Raw genomic sequence first — 16682 nt, forward strand, 5'->3', positions numbered from 1 at the left:
TATTTCTCTGAACTCAAACATCGTAGATATCGGCAGATTGTTATTTTATACCAACTTCATGTCACACACAAAGTTGCCTCTTAGCTGATTTAGCTTCCCAGTAAAATTTTAGATCCTTGCCAGCTGAGACCACACTTTATTCGTTTACCTGTTTCCCTTCTCTGTGGTGCTGCCATGGAGAAGTAGCTCACATGGAATTGTGGAATGATGGAGAATGTGAATGAAGCCAAGCGTGGATTTAAAAAAGATGAAATAATAAAAACAATAAATTGTGGGAACCTCACACTTTCTTTACAATTGTACTTTACTATTTTAGAATAGCCTCATAAAAAAGTTGACAAAACTAGTTCACTAAGCTCAGCATTTTAAATTATAAAGATGTTTTTATTTTTTAAATAAATTTTTCCTTTCTTCGAAAACCTATAATATTTGATAAAGAATAACAGAGGATGGACAGAGACTATTTAATTCCACACATTAAAGTTAGAAAAAGATCAGGTTTAACCATTTAAACAACCAAATACTCCCCATGAAGACCACCTGCAGCTTTCTGAATCCTTTAGAATTTGTTTTGTAGTTAAACTTGATCAGCTGCTGTGGGGAGATGTGATTTGGCAAACTGTGTAGCCGTGTCCTTCCCAGTTATGCTTGCTTCTCGCAGTGCCAGTGACAGAGTTGTTGTTTTTACAAAGACCGCAAGCTTTACCATGTTTTTCATTTGAAAGGTGTCAGATAAAAAAGATCTTTTAAAATTGTTTGATCTTGCCCTGGTTGGCGTAGCTCAGTGGATTGAGCGCTGGCCTCGAACCAAAGTGTCGCAGGTTCAATTCCCAGTCAGGGTACATGCCTGGGTTGCAGGCCATGACCCCCAGCAACTGCACATTGATGTTTCTCTCTCTCTTTCTTCCTCCCTTCCCTCTCTAAAAGTAAATAAATAAAATCTTTAAAAAATTGTTTGATCCTGTGTTAAGTGATGTCAAGGAAATGAAGAACTGAATGCTTACTTGATAATAGATATAGAATATTAATAATACTTAAAATAATACAACCTTTTTCTATAAACAACTTTTGAGCACATATTTCTGAAACTAGTTGTTAAATATTTGACAGAACATTGTAGTAAAATAAAGTAGGCTTGTTATTTTTGTGACTAGGAAAAAATGGCATAATTTGTATTGATTGAAGTGGATTGCTTATATTCAACAACAAAAAAGTACAAGAGTAGTTTTCATTTCACATAAAATGCAATAGATACATGCAAATTTTGTTTTAGAACTACTAAGTAAATTAACATTTTGTTTTATATTCATATTTTTTAAATCCAAGTTTTTCCCCCAGATGCCACATCATGTCTGTTGCCTTTCTTGATCACCCTCATAAACCCTGAATAAAAACAATAAACATAATATAGATGCCCACTAAGGCAATATACTCAGTATAGAGTGTTACATGTATCTTAATGCCTTAACAAATCTTATATACTTTAGTATAAATAGCTTGAATTTCCCAGGACATCTAAAAGAATGAACCATGCAGCATATAAAATAACATTAGTGTAGCCAAAACAAGGAATGGGTGAAACAGGCATAGCATATAACTCTGCTGAGAATTCCAAAATAAATATATTGGCCACATGAAATATTAGAAATAAAGGTAGTAAATCTAATATTTAAGTCTGCCAGCATCTAACATTTATTTCATGTTGACATGATGACATCGATGTCAGAATAATTAAATCTGACTTTTTTCTGTTTATATTTTCTATTATAGAAAACATATCTTTCTAAAATATATCATATAATTCAGGGGTGTCCAATCTTCTGGCATCTCTGGACCACAATGAAAGAAGAGTTGTCTTGGGCCACACATTTAATACACTCTGACATGTAATCACAAAAATATCTCAGGCTGTTTTAAGTAAATTTACGATTTTGTGGTGGGCCATGTTCATAGCCTTCCTGGGCTGCATGCAGCCCACAGGCCACGGGTTGGACAGCCCTGTATGAGAAAAGAAATTGTAGCCCTATTTGTTTTCCTTAAAAACTGACATATCAATATTGAGTATGTGTTACCCCCAAAATATGGCAAGAATCATAATTACACCACTAAATACTTTAAAATGAACTGTTCATTGCTTTGCAAACAGATAACGCTATCTAATCAAGAATTTCCAATTGATATCTGTCATTTTTGGTTTAGTATTTTCAAATTTAGTTCACTCTAAAGTTGTGATACTTAAAATGTTTTTAACATACAGGCTCCAAATTTGTTTCCTGATGACTGATGTAGCTGCTTAATTTGTCATTTTCTATTATATATAGAAATCTATGAACAGGTAGGTAAAATATTTTTCGGATATAACTATAATAAATTATTTTTGTTGAATAGTTATAAACTCATTTCATTGAATGATTTGGAAATAAAAATATGATTCTAAAAATATACTCCTGCTAAAATAACACATTATTTACAATTACTAATCATATTTTCTATCAACATGTCATTCTGCAAATCAGATGTTATATCATGAATGGCTACTTTCAAAATGTGTAATATCTGTTTGTGTGAATATAAAGACTGGAATGACTACAAATTGCTATTAATTTATATTGCAAAAATGCCTACCTTTCCTAAAACTTTTAAGCTTGTTTATCGTAATAAAGATGAATTCACTAATGCAATGATTCTCAATCAGATTCATGGATGAATGGCATAATCAATTCATGAAAGACTACCAACTTTAAAAGGTTTGGATATGTAAACTCAAATTAAGAACAGTTTTTTTCTTAGATGAAAAACTATTAGATGAAATTACTATTAAGTGTTTTCCTTAGAAAATTAATGTGAAAATGTAGATATAATATTTATATTATTCAAATAATAATTCCTACAAGGAACCACCAATTTAAGGAATTTCACTATTATTTTTTAAATCTCCTCTCCTGGAATTACACAACTAGAATATTACAATGCACTAGATCAAATTTGTTTACCTTTTGAAATAAGCTGGGCTTGGGCATTCACCATATGAATCCATTAACTCAGTACACATTTAAAAACAATAGGATAATGAATAATAATCATGCATGTTATGTAGATATGAATGCAGTTAATTTGGTCAATATACAAACAGTTTCATAAAACACACACAGACCACACAAACATCACGACTTCACTCTCACACCAGAGAAAGTAACGAAAAGGAGTGCACTCACAGAGAGAAAACTTGTTGCTGTTGTCTTTCCCTGGAAACAACTTAAATCCTCTAGATTTAAAATCTATGGCCTTTTTCACTAGTTAAAGAAACAAACAAAAACATGTATCAGGATATACAATTTTAAAATGAAATTCAAGTTAACAAATTTTGTTAGCATGGATTTATGCAAGTTAAAGAAACTGCTTTCTTAAGTTTGATATAGGGTACCCAGAAGAAATTTATTAAAAAAAGAAAAATTAGTAATATTATCACTAAGGAGTAAAATACCAAGCAGTAAGGAAAAATTTTAAGTGTTCTATGGGAAAAATCCAGCATATATGTATAGGAATTTTTAATATTGTCCAAGGTTTTATATGAGAGCAAAGCATTAACACTTTATCATAAACCACTTGAATTCATCAACTTTTATGTATTAGATTGGAAAAATTAAAAACATAAAAGTGGAAAGAATTTAATCAACTTGGTGTTCAAATAAACTAAAATATTTCTAAGGTGATTTAGCCTAATTGAAATGTTAGGACACTTTTAATAAAATGGCATAATTGGAAAATATAAAATATATTTTAACATTTCTGCCAATAACCACTTCCTTTCATAGTCATTGCTTTTGACAGTATGATTGACATCAGTGCATAGTGCATAACATTTGTGAAAGTAAATTACAGCTAGAATGTCTCACTGCTCTTTTTGATATGACAATATTGGAGATCAATACCACAAGAGTGTGGCATACTGTATCGTGCACTGTAAGTTTAAAAGCATGTGACTGAGTTTGCTTAAAATAATAATAAATTCAAGGAAGTAACTGAAAACATTTTAAAAACATGTTTGCTTACTTTGAATAAAAGAATAATTTCCTTTTATAAATGAATTATTTAACTAGAGTTGCTATGTCATTTTTAAAACTAATAAACAATAGTTCAGAAGACTATTTAAATTTTAATGACACCAAGTAAAATAAAGCAAATCTATTTAATTAAAAGCTCAATAATTAAAAAGTTATGCAATGTTGTCTAATGAGATACTTAAATATCAATTATTTTCTTTTAAAAAACCAGTATGAACAAGAATACTAAGGATAGAGTTTACTTCCTCAATTATAATTAAAAATTTTTTACAAATTGCTTTTCATGAGGTTTATAGGTAGAGATAATGGACTAAAATACTAGACAATTAGGTTTTATTCATGCCACAAATGCAAAAAGAAACAAAACTGCTTTTTGTTAGTTTAAAATGACCATCTCACAAATTGCAAAATGCCACTTTATCCAAATAGTTCAAATATTTTATTGGCTTTGAAACATTTTAAAGTTATTTTTTCTTGTTAACATCTTCAAAAGCAGAAAGTTAAAGACAAGGTCTAATGGTTTTCTAGAATATAGTTAAGAACTACCCATATATACTACATATAAAAAAAAAGAGGAAAATGACCACCAGCGTAGGATTTTAAAGAGCACTGATTCTTAGCAAGTATTAGTTGTGTGATTTTGGACTAGAATCTGCCTTTTTACCTTGGTCTCTTCTCTTAAAATAAGAAGCTTCACAGGAGGACTGCTCAGTCCCGTTACAGCTTTGAGATTATCTATGTCCCTTAATTCACAGTGCATCTCTCAAGTTGTACTTTTTGTTGTATATTCTCTTTCTCAAACACACCCTTATGGTAAGCTAAAGTTTATTTCTACTGGAGTTTTCAATTGCTTTAAATTTATTTTCTGTCACTTGTGAATTTGCTGGCCATATTAAAATTCCTTGCATTTTTTATCTTGAAGCGTAATTCTAGATTCTCCAAGTCCAAATACAAACTATAAGTAGGAATTCTGCCTCTATGTTTTTTTTGTATTATAAGATTTGAAGTAGTACAAATGAATCTACAGATTTCATGGTAGTTTCAACACAAACCTAGGATTCTTAAAACTAAAAAGGTTGTAAGCCAACACACAAAAATTAAAGAAGGAAAATACAGAAGTTCAAAGAGCTCAGTTCTATAATGTGTCACTAGGAAAGGATGTTGAAAACTACAAAACTGGGGTGTGTGTGTGTTGCTCCAATTGTGTGCTGCGCCAGTTTTGTGTTGCATGACATTCACAGACACCCCTGGTAGTTGGTTTAGGTCCTAAATCCGTGGAATCTTATTTTTCAATCACTTTAAAAAAATATGTGTAATATTTTTTTGCTTGGAAAACTTAAGAGAGTAAGGAATTTTAAAAGAAGACACTGTATTTTACAAAATCATTTTTTTAATTTTCATAAATCTAGATTGAATTAATTTTGTAACTTTTTATTTAAGTAAAAGTGGATGTATGAAATAACTGGTTTTAAATCATACAACTAATATTTGAATAAAGACTCTAAAATTTGTACATGGGATTTTTTTTTCCCCAGAATTCAAACAAATTCAGGAACTCATAACACTAAAGTAGATACCAGCAGATGTGTCCACAATGCTCTGCGTGCTATAATAGGTCTTAAAGTTATAGTGTGTTCTGAAACATCAGGATGAAAAATGTGGAATTTTTACAAGCTCTTTACGAATTCTAATAATTAGCAAATAGAATTACTACATGCCAAGGGTTACCATCAGTAGGGTTCACATTTTTAACAATTTTAAGACTGTCTCAGGCTTTCATTTAATTAAGTTTTAACCTTCATTTTCTGACACTTTCAAATAAACTTTTTAGTATCTTTGGTTCTACAATTAAATATGAAGCTCCCCTCCATTCACTTCCTTAGATCCCCCTTTCTTGTTTTGATATATCATTCTTTTGAGTGGAAATGAGTTTCTGTTTTATTTATAATTGCTGTTTTCTTTTTATGAATTAATTTTACCAAAGATAATTTGACTATAAAATGTAACGTGAAAAATGATTAATATTCTTTTTTTGTGTGTGGGAGGGGATACTTAGGATGGCCCTGGTTTTCAAACTTCCCAAATGATCTCTACAACAAAAATATACCTGTAGGTCTATTTTTAAATATTCCTATTCAAAATAAATACAGGAATTTTATGTCACATGCCAGTACTTGTTTTACCCTCAATGTCAGAGAGCACGTATGTACACTATAATGCCTTCTAGCATGATGCTAATAGGGAAAGAAGCAACTGCTTCAATACTGGTGACCAGCTGGTGCAGTTAATGAACAGCATCAGACTTAGTGCAATGGAATCTATTCCTCCATTACAAATTTCATTAGGACACTAAACAATTTTAAATAAAAAACTTCAGACAAATTACTTTAATGCATGGCAATATTCTCTCATCTCTTCTGATATCTGATTATCATATTTTATTCAAGTTCTTCACTAGAAGTCTTGTTATCATTACCTGGATTCTATTTTTTCTAAAGTGTAGATGGGTTCTGATATCTGTATTTGATGCAGGGTTATACTGCCAAATTCATGGCTATATATGTGTCATAACTCATGTTCTACATTGTCTACATGCCTTCCCAGATCCTGTCTCCTCTTCATTCTCTGTACAGAAGGTTGATCTGAATGGGCTACATGCTGCTACACAAACTGTAGCACTACACTAACAGCACTGGCATCACCTGGGGGCTTGTTAGAAAAGGGGAATATCAAGCCCCACCCCAGGCTATTGCATTAGAATTCGTGGCTTAACAAGATCCCCAGGTAATCCTTATGAACATTCAAGTTTGTTAAGCACTAGACTCTATCAATCAGAGTCCCTTATACCTTGAAGAATGCAGGAAGATGGAGGGTGGGAGGAAAGCAAGATCAAGATTATTCCACAGTTTCTCGTCATTACATTGACTGGTGTTGACTAGGACCCTTAACTGAAGGCTATTCTCAAGCCAGCCAACTATATACACCTCTCCATTCAACATCTCTCCCCCGTCATCCCAATGGGTTGAAAATGGTGGTAGCCTAGCTGCTACCACTCTAGGTTATTACGTGTTTCCTCATGGTTCCTTTATGTGCACTCATTTAGAAATAATCCTTTGGTGTAAACCCTTGTTGAATTAACACTTGTTCCATTGTTTCCCAATGGACTGTGATGATTATGCCACTGGTACATGGAAATCATTAGAGATTTGATTTTTCAGGAACTATATTAAGTAGTATCTCTTAATTTGTCTATAACCACTCTTACAATCTTCAAAGGACTATATCCAAGTAAAATTATGGATGGCTGTTGCTGATCATTCTAACACTGGTTGCTTACTTGTTTCCTAGGGAATGTTTTGAAGAATTATATCACCCATCTATGCTCTTTTCTAGAAATTATTTCCCAAAGAAGAACAGAAAATTCACAAGAATAAAATAGATGAAAGGCAAGGCAAGTGAGTTGGTTGTATTGAAGTTAGAGAGTAACGGAATGAAGGGTAAACTGGCAAGAAAAAAGTATGAGGCTAATAGAAACCTGAGATGAACTGAAAGTTACATATTAATTTGGTACAACTTACACATGAGATTACTATAAGTGGTACTAGATAGAACTGTATATATTAGTCATTTCCATAATTCTCTATCAACATTGCATTAAACTTTGATTGCAACATTGCATTTTTATTTCTAAGAAAATCAGCTACCTAAGGTATTTAAAATTCTGTGCTAAATATTTTCTTAATTTCTTTATTATTTTTTACCATATGAGATTTTTATATAACTAGAACATGGTTTTGTTGTAAAAGTGCCACATGGGAACAGTATCACTTATTGGTTGTGTTTCTAAGGCATAGGTACTCTATTCCAACTGTCTTTTATAAATAGGATTATTTCCCTCCTTCTTATAGATATAAAATAGAGAAGGGCTAAGTAAATTGCTCAAGTTCATACATATGTTAGTAAAATGTGTTCACTCATTGACTCTGAAACTCCAGTCCTGGCATCTAAACCACCGCCTGACTGTAAATAATAGCCTTCGAAATATGCAATCAGAATCCAAGTGTACATAGATAAGATTAGTACACCCTATTCTTATTTCTTCTTTTTAAGGCAAAGCTAATAATGAAAACTTGAAGTAGTCAACAATATCTGATTTTAAAATGGTTTAATTTAGTATAGAGCAGAACCACCTTTATTAAATGAATTTAATAATGAATAAAAATATTTACTGACAGTGCTGAGTTTAACCTCAAGGCTTGTAGCCTCTTAACACTTTATCTTACATGTGTGAACAAATGAATTAAAAAGGTATAGCAAAAGCCAAATGGTTTATGAAATTCAAATCATCATACAGTCATTTTAGCAAATCATCTTTGCCTGCATTCTTTTATAATGGGAAGGTTCAGGAGAGCTGATGAACTGTATTTCCCCTTTTATGTAAACCTACTAAAGGAAAATTTTTCTAACCTCTCTGGGCTCTAGATCAAAACTGTCTAGGAATTTCTGTCATTTTAATCCCTTTTGGCATTGTGGAGAAATATCATTTGAAGAATATTTTAAACAAAGAAAAGTCAAGTATCGACTCCAAAAAACTATAGTCCATGACTTAGAATACAAATGATGTGATTATGAAGAGAAAAATATTCTAGGCAGTGCACCCCAAACCTAACACCATGCCGTTCTACCACATATGAAGGTTCTGCTGTTTCTAAAATTTTAAAGCTTAATTGTATGATTTCACTCTGCGCACAGCAGGGAAACCATATGCTCTAGAACACTGCATGTGAGGGAAGCAGCTTGTTGTGAAAGTGGGTGAAAATGCCCTAAAATAATTCTGAACAAGATAAAAGTGTCTCTGACACAGGACCGCTTCTTCAACTCCAAAAAGCAGAGGAGTCAGCTTTGGCACTGGCTTTGATCACAAATAGAAAGTCTAGCCCCTTCAAAATATTTTAAAAAGGGAAAAGATTTAAAAGTCACGAGCATCACATTCACTGTGACTATCTGATTCAAAGGTAAAATAATTAGCTATGGAAACCATTCGGGAAAATCAGTGATACATGAAACCGATTTCATTTCCTATCTTTAAAGGTAAGCCTTCCCTTTTAATTCAATGCAGTAAATATTATCTTCCTTGTTTTACCCATTCTATAAAAAATAGAAAGCATTACATTAAACCAATGAATAAGCTTCCAAAATATCTGATTAATGATTATTAGCAAGCATAACAATGGGGTTGAAAATCCAAAAAAAATCACTAATGAAATCAGGTCATTGTTATATGATGTTTCCAGGTAATATTAAAATACATATACTTCCTAAGGTCTGCTCAAAGAAAAAGAAAAACATCGGGTCATTAGAAGTTCTTAATTTCTATATAGGAATAACTTGGAAACACAGCTGGAGAGGTAGCACCCAATAAAAGTGTTAAAATGGTTAGCTACAGATTTATCACTGGTGAAAAAAATAGAAGTGCTATTGCTTAATATTGTCATGAAGCTTTTCAGGTATTCAGATTGTTTTAATCTTATACCTTTTTAAAATACATAAACCTGTTTCCAAGTAAATCTTAACACTTCTTTTCTCCCTAAAAACAATTTATTCTCCAAAGTGTAAAATAATTAGAAATAAAAATATATTTACTGTTATGAATGAAATAGCATTGACAATTTCACAAATGTGATAAAATGTGGTAATAGAATATAAAATGAGGATGATGTTCAATACATAATTATGTATTTGAATAATAAATTGGTACATTTCAGGACATGGGTTTGTAAATTACTCCAAATATTGACAGTGAACACAATTTTTCATAAAATAATATAATTAGATAATGTCATGAGAACTATAAGAACAGAAAAAAGATATTGATAAAGCATGTAATAGTCAATTTACAAATATGTAGTAAATATGTATTTATTTGACCAGTATTGAAGTTCCTACACAAAAAGTAATAATTAACTTAATAGAGTATCTTATAACAATCATATGAAACAAGATAATTTTTAAAGTTATAAATTATTCACTCAGTTATTATTTATGCTGAACATGCATGAAAATCAATACATCTGTTAGTCTCATAGAGGTCTAGGGAATTTAATCAAGCAATCAAATGCAGTTTCACCATTTATATAAAATGAAAGGTAATACTTAATTATTCAATCATAAAATATTTTGAATTGGCAATCAATTTTTGTATACTTCTTTTTTACTAAATTTTGTTTCCATCAATCAGGTAGTCTTTCAGAGATTTGAAACATGGTAAGTAAAGGGAAACTAAAACCTGTATTTTTCTTGTTACTTGATAATACACTTAAAAATAATTTCAGGTATAGAGAATTTAGGGTGAAAATTAAAAGTAATATTAGTTAAAATTTGACTTGGGAGTGTTTTCATCATTTATTCACATATCCATTTATCTTTTTAGTGAAATCATAACTAATGTCATCAGCTGTGTCTTAAGGATTGACAGAATTAATTACTGTCATTAAAGTTCATCAAAGAAATCCTTCTGCCTAAGATATCCATTCCACTCAGGAATTTCCTATCTTTCAACTCACTCTTATAGAATTAAAGTGTAGCTTTAGAGTAATATCTAGGGCAGCTTATCAACATTGTGATTATTGCAGTAGAGAACAAGTTCTCAGGGACCCTGGATGGGGACAGGTGCTGTTTGATGGGTATTGCTCTCTGCATGCCAGTCATCCTCATTTATGTTCTTCTTATTCAGTGTATCCGCACAACCTGCAATCTTGTTATAAATTCAACATTTAAGATTCCACTCCAACCCCATCAAGTCACAATCCACCTTTTGGCCAGACCGCCAGGTCATTTGGGTTCACGTTCCAGTTTGAGAGAAGTACAGTCTCAGATTTAGACTCCAAATCCCTATCAACACTTTATTTCACCTGTCTATTTGACCAATTCATCTGCCTGCCTCAATTTGCTTGTCAGTTTTTTTTTAAATTTCTTGCTAAAATGACTTCTTTTTAAAAGTTCCATTAGACAATATTACTTCCCTGCTAAAGCCTTCTTATCTCACTTAGATCAAAATAAAGCTCTTTACCCAGGCCTCAGAGCCGACCTATATGGTCTTATGTATATATGGTCTATATGGTCTACCTGTATGGTCTGATGGTATCTCCCCTCAACACCACCGCTCTCAGCATCCACTGAGATCCAGGCATACTAGGCTTTCTTTTCCCCAAGCAAAACTCAAGCTTTTACCAGCTAATTCTTTGCTCTGTCTGATGCTTTCTCCTCTAGTGCTGGCATGGCTGTCTTCTTCCTGCTATTCAGGTCTCAGTTTAAATTTTAACTCCTCAAAGAGGCTTTTCCTGACCATGTAATCTAAGGTTACTCACATATTATATAACCTATTTTAATTTTTTGGCACAGATATTGCTTCCATCGGGTAGTTACCTGTTTATTTGCTTGTAGTTCATTTGTCCCCAGATTAATATCAATTCAACTACACAAGGGCTATTTAATTTTGTTCAACGTTTTATAGTCAAGCATTGGAAGAAAGTCTCATGTGTAAGTACATAACAAATGCTTGCTGAAGAAACAAACAGATAAGGAAGGGAAGGAAAGGAAGGAAGGGAGGAAGGCAAAAAATAAAAGAAAGAAAATTAAGGATGGAAAGAAAGAAAAAAAGGAAGAGAGGGAGGAAGAGAGGAAGGAGAAAGGGAGGAAAGAAAGATAGGTAGGTCTTAAAAAAATAACTCTTGTCTTGGACACTCCCTGAAAGACAAGCTAGAGTTAGATGTTCAAATGGAGTGTTTTTTGAATTTAAAGCAAATATATAGGCATAGGGCCCTGGGCAAAAAATGTACGTGATGGAGTTCCCCTTTACTGGGATTAGAGGAGCATCAATCTCTAACCTTCTTGGTGGTAATATGGGCCACTTTTATGCTTATTTTAACCTTGGCACTATGTTACATAGATAACATAATGATGTGACTGTCGACTCAAACATCAAGAGAAAATGTATGATAATAGCTATGTTCATTAATAAACAATATCTCTGAATAGCTTCATAGACACAGGATTAGAAGGTACAGTGAGAATCATATTATGACACTCTTTGATGTTTAGATGCTTTCTAAATACCCAATTTTACCATCAAGTTATTTTTAATACCTTATTAGTCATTGAGGAATTTACTATATTTGAAGCAAACTCAATATGAGAAGAGTTTACTTTATCATAAATTATTTGCATCTTCAGGGGTTCTGTACACTAAGTTCTACAACTACTAATGAACAGGTTTAATTTCTCTTACATATAACAACATATCACACAGTAGAGGACAGCTATAACTCATCCTTACTTCCATATCATACTCATTCTGTAGCAATTTTTCTCTTAAATTGATCAATAAATTCTCTCTGTATTGCTTTTCCTTTCAAAATAGGCACCATATTTTCTACTTCTCCATCACATGCTTAGCACAAAGATACTATGTTCAATAAAACCCTGATACTTACTAGACATATATCAGTATCCATTAGGCAACCATCCCTAAATTAACTTCCCCATTGTGATATTTCTTATGAAGATTTAAAAGAAGAAGATGCTTTGGATTTACAGCTTAATACTCTATGAAACTATTAACAGAATTTTTCAACACAGTATCATTGCTTGCAAACTATTAAAAAAATTAAAATATATTTTACATGTAGCCAGATAGCCTATTAGTGAAAGGCACATAGTAGATCCCCCCAAATTGTTATTTTCACACAGTAGAGATTTTTTCACATTACAGCCTAGTTTTCTGAACAAAGTTACATACACTTTAGCATCTCACTCCTGAAACATACTGTGAATGAAGTGGAGACCTGTGTCTGACAGTCTGTGGTCTTCCCCTTTTTGCCGAGCAATGTAAAAGTGAAGACAAGCTTATTCAAAAAAATTGCTTCGGACACAAATGAAAAAACTTGATTTTGTTTGGTTTAAAATCACTGATGTAATATGAATGGTTTTATGCTGCATTACCATTCTTACCTGAAAATAGTAAAAAGTTCTATTTAAAAACTGATTAAAGTAGGCTTTCTTTTAAAAGAAAGTGAAGATTTCATTTATTTATTTTTTTAGAGAGAGAGGAAGGAAAAGAGAAAGAGAGGGAGAGAAACAACAATGTGTAGTTGTTTCTCATGTGCCCCCAACCAGGGACCTGGCCTGCAACCCAGACACATGCCTTGACTGGGAATCCCACCAGCGACCCTTTGGTTCACAGGCCAGTGCTCAATCCACGGAACCACACCAGCTAGGGAAAAACAGGATTTCTTTTAAGCTGCCATTATGGAGGGGGAGGGGGCTCTACAGCATACTCAATTTCAGTTAAACATAATTTCATGTTACTTTGTAAATTAAACTAAAACCCTGCTTAACGCTATTGAAATGCTAGCTATGAAACATCGCACAGTCAGTGTAGAAGAACCGACTACACTACGTCACAACAATCAGCAGCCATGGCTACAAAGGCTCATGCGTAACATGTACTGGACTCCACAGATGGTACAGCCATCTAGTTAAGTTTCTACTACAAAGGATAATTTTAGAAAGAATGTATATATGTATATATATATATATATATATATATATATATATATATATATATACTTTTCCAGATAATATGTCCACATTTTTTACTTGAAAACAGAAACAACTGAGACTGTTCATTAACAGTTGACAGAACTTGTCCACACATTTAAAAATAAATAAATAAATAAATAAATAAATAAATGTCACTCTAGTACAATACACAAGATAAACAATGTTAAAATAATTTTTGGTAGTAAAACACACATTAATGATTATTTTTGAGATGGTATGACTACAAACTTCCAGAGGAAGAAAGCCCAGCTGTGCTCATCATCTGTATTACTTTAGCCTTAAGTTAACCTAATACAAGGCTTTGCATACATACATTGGATCCTGTGAGTTTTGAATACATAAAAGAATGAATGAATACTAGTCCAGCAATATGATGGCCAAGTTTTCATAAGGCTCTGCCAGACCATAATATTCTTTACAGAATAATGGTGTTTCATTAGATAATCTGAAAGATTGCATCTAATTCTAAGATATATAAATTTAGTAATATAGGCCACTTATAATTTTTAAATCATATCATCACATAATACCTGCTATTTTAAGGCAACTTTGAATTGAAATATTGATATCCTACTGCTGTATATGAACTAATCGATTTAGGAATTATTAAGAAAAGTATTTTATGTTAATATTAACAAATAATTTCAGAAGACATATTGTTAAGGCAACAAACTATTCTAATAAAATTATAAATATCACTAGATATTACGTTATCTAACTTTAAACACAAGGATAGTTTATAAACTAAAAACATAGATTTTTACATTTATTTATGTGAATATAAATCTCCCTTTAAGCATAGTTGAACACTTCCTTTATTTATTTTGATATAGACTTATCATATTTCTATTCAGCACTAGTATCTACTCAACATTTGAATGCATCTAAGTGACAGAAACACAACTTACTAGTTTAACATTTTATTCACCTTTCAAGAATTAGTTCAAATATTCTTCAAAAAAAGTGAAGAAATAAGCCTTTCTTCACTTACATATTGAAAGGTAATCAGTCTACTTTACTTCAATAATATTTGAAAAATACTGTTAGGACAAGTGTTTCTCAGAATAAATTTGTAACTACTCTTTTTAAATGTTATATAGACTACTGGGTGGTATCGCCTGCATTGTTCAGTTTTATAGCCCTAACCTCCATAGTCCAATGTCATGCTTACAGCAAGTTAAATGAATTTAGAAAATAATAAAAATAAGAACAACAGGTATTTTTTTAACACAAGTCAGCATCTGTGCTACATTTTTTCACACAACTGCCTATGAGGCAGGTATTCTCAGCTACTAGGAACTTGCAGCTCTGAGAGTGCACGGTTTTGTTCAAAGTCACATAGCTAACAGGGGGCAGAGTGGAGTCTCAGCCTAATCTCCGACCTCAAAACTAAACAGAGATGGTGGGCCTTCTGGTTTTAACATTCAATTAGAAGAAACTATCTAAATTTTAACACTCCTACCCAATTACATACATCTAATCATGCTAATAATCATAATGTTGCATGCACTGCAATACTATTTTGCAGATATGGAAATTGACTTCCAATAATTCTGTGACCTGCCCAGGATCTCACTCACAGTAGGTGGCAAAGTGGACTAAAATTGAGTCAATAAAAATTGAATTTTTGTTCTAAGGACTACTGGGCACTAATCCAGGAAACTGCAGTGTAGTGCTAATACACAGTTCAAAGAAGATCTAAAACAATATTATTTATTAGTATTTTAATTCATTTTTTGCTCCTTTTTATTTCAGTGTCAAAAGACTCTAAATGGTAAAAATAAAAAATGGTGTTGTTTTACTGAGAACAAGTAGAAAGCAAAAAAAGTTCTTTAAGAAGATAGTTTAAATTGATTTAGTGCTGTTTTAACTCTAGTACAATAAGAAAATTAGTTGCAGTGCCATAGAGAGAATTGAAAATATCTTCAATAAATATTCTAATTTTTCTCAGATTTATAATTGAACAGTTGTTCTTTATAATAATCTAACTAGTTATAGTGATTAAGTGTAACATACCATAAAATAATTCTGAGCCCACACTCACACACAAGTACGAATACTATTTGCAATTTCAGTGTCCAGGTCTTCTTTGTATTCATAGTAACATTGATGGAAACTATAAGTACTCTGCCTCCAGCTATTAATAATAATTAGAAATTATTAATGATTAAAAACACCATAAATAAAAGTTTAACTGCAGTGTGAATAGCAAAAAGTGATGGAAATGCTAAATTATCACACAAGGCATAAGAGTGTGGGCTCTCAGGCATCAAAGGCACCAACGCTGCTGCACCCTCTTATCACAGAGAGTAATTAATTCCAGTAAAATAACACCCATTTTATTATACTGATATTTATTCATGTGAAATTCATTAACTATAGAGTTCTTGTGTTTAATTACAAATTTCTTTTGACTTCATAAATGTATAAGAGCTATAGGCAAGGCATTTATATCGTTTGAACTGTTAATATAGTAAAAGCAATATATTATTGTGGGTTAATGAAAATGTTGTTACCTTTAATGGGGATAAAAAACAGTCTCTTTATAACTGTGAAAAATGAAGTAGTTATCTTTAATTCTGAAATGTGCAAATATTTGATTATAGTGAAGTATAATCTTATGTCTTTTAAATGAGGTGAATGCTCTGGCTAATGAAATTATAGAAAGTTATCCATTAGTATAGAAAATATCTAAATATGTCTATGTGTTAGAAGCTAAAGTCTAGGAGTGAAACATGAATAAGATCCATCTACTCCTTAACTCGAAGAACTTAACATTTACAGGACAAGGGTAGGGCTGCCGATTCCAAAAGCAAGGAAAGTCCAGGATACAACAGTGAGTAATACCAGAAAAACCTAAACTTCATGGAGGTGACAATTTGAGCTAAAACTTGGGGAAAAATTAGAATGACCTGGTTGCAAGAAGGAAGGGATACATTTTGAAAGTAGCTTAAGGTAGAAAAGAACATGGTGAGTTTGACAAATTTAAAAAAAAAA

General features: G+C 32.0%; 1 protein-coding gene across 3 annotated transcripts in view; it reads right to left on the bottom strand.

Moving 5' to 3' along the window:
• The window catches only part of CSMD3 (CUB and Sushi multiple domains 3), an 891194-nt gene that overhangs the window by 535068 nt on the left and 339444 nt on the right, over positions 1 to 16682 (bottom strand). For 2 of the 3 annotated variants that reach the window (XM_045861256.1, XM_045861255.1), the window contains one exon: positions 3216 to 3293. The exons of the other annotated variant lie outside the window; for it this stretch is intronic. In XM_045861256.1, coding sequence (XP_045717212.1) covers positions 3216 to 3293 — 78 coding nt within the window. The remainder of the gene's footprint in view (positions 1 to 3215; positions 3294 to 16682) is intronic. 3 annotated transcript variants of the gene reach the window in all.

The sequence above is a fragment of the Phyllostomus hastatus genome, unplaced genomic scaffold (genome assembly GCF_019186645.2).
Source record: "Phyllostomus hastatus isolate PE091 unplaced genomic scaffold, TTU_PhHast_1.1 phas_scaffold_21, whole genome shotgun sequence".
Classification (NCBI taxonomy): Eukaryota; Metazoa; Chordata; class Mammalia; order Chiroptera; family Phyllostomidae; genus Phyllostomus; species Phyllostomus hastatus.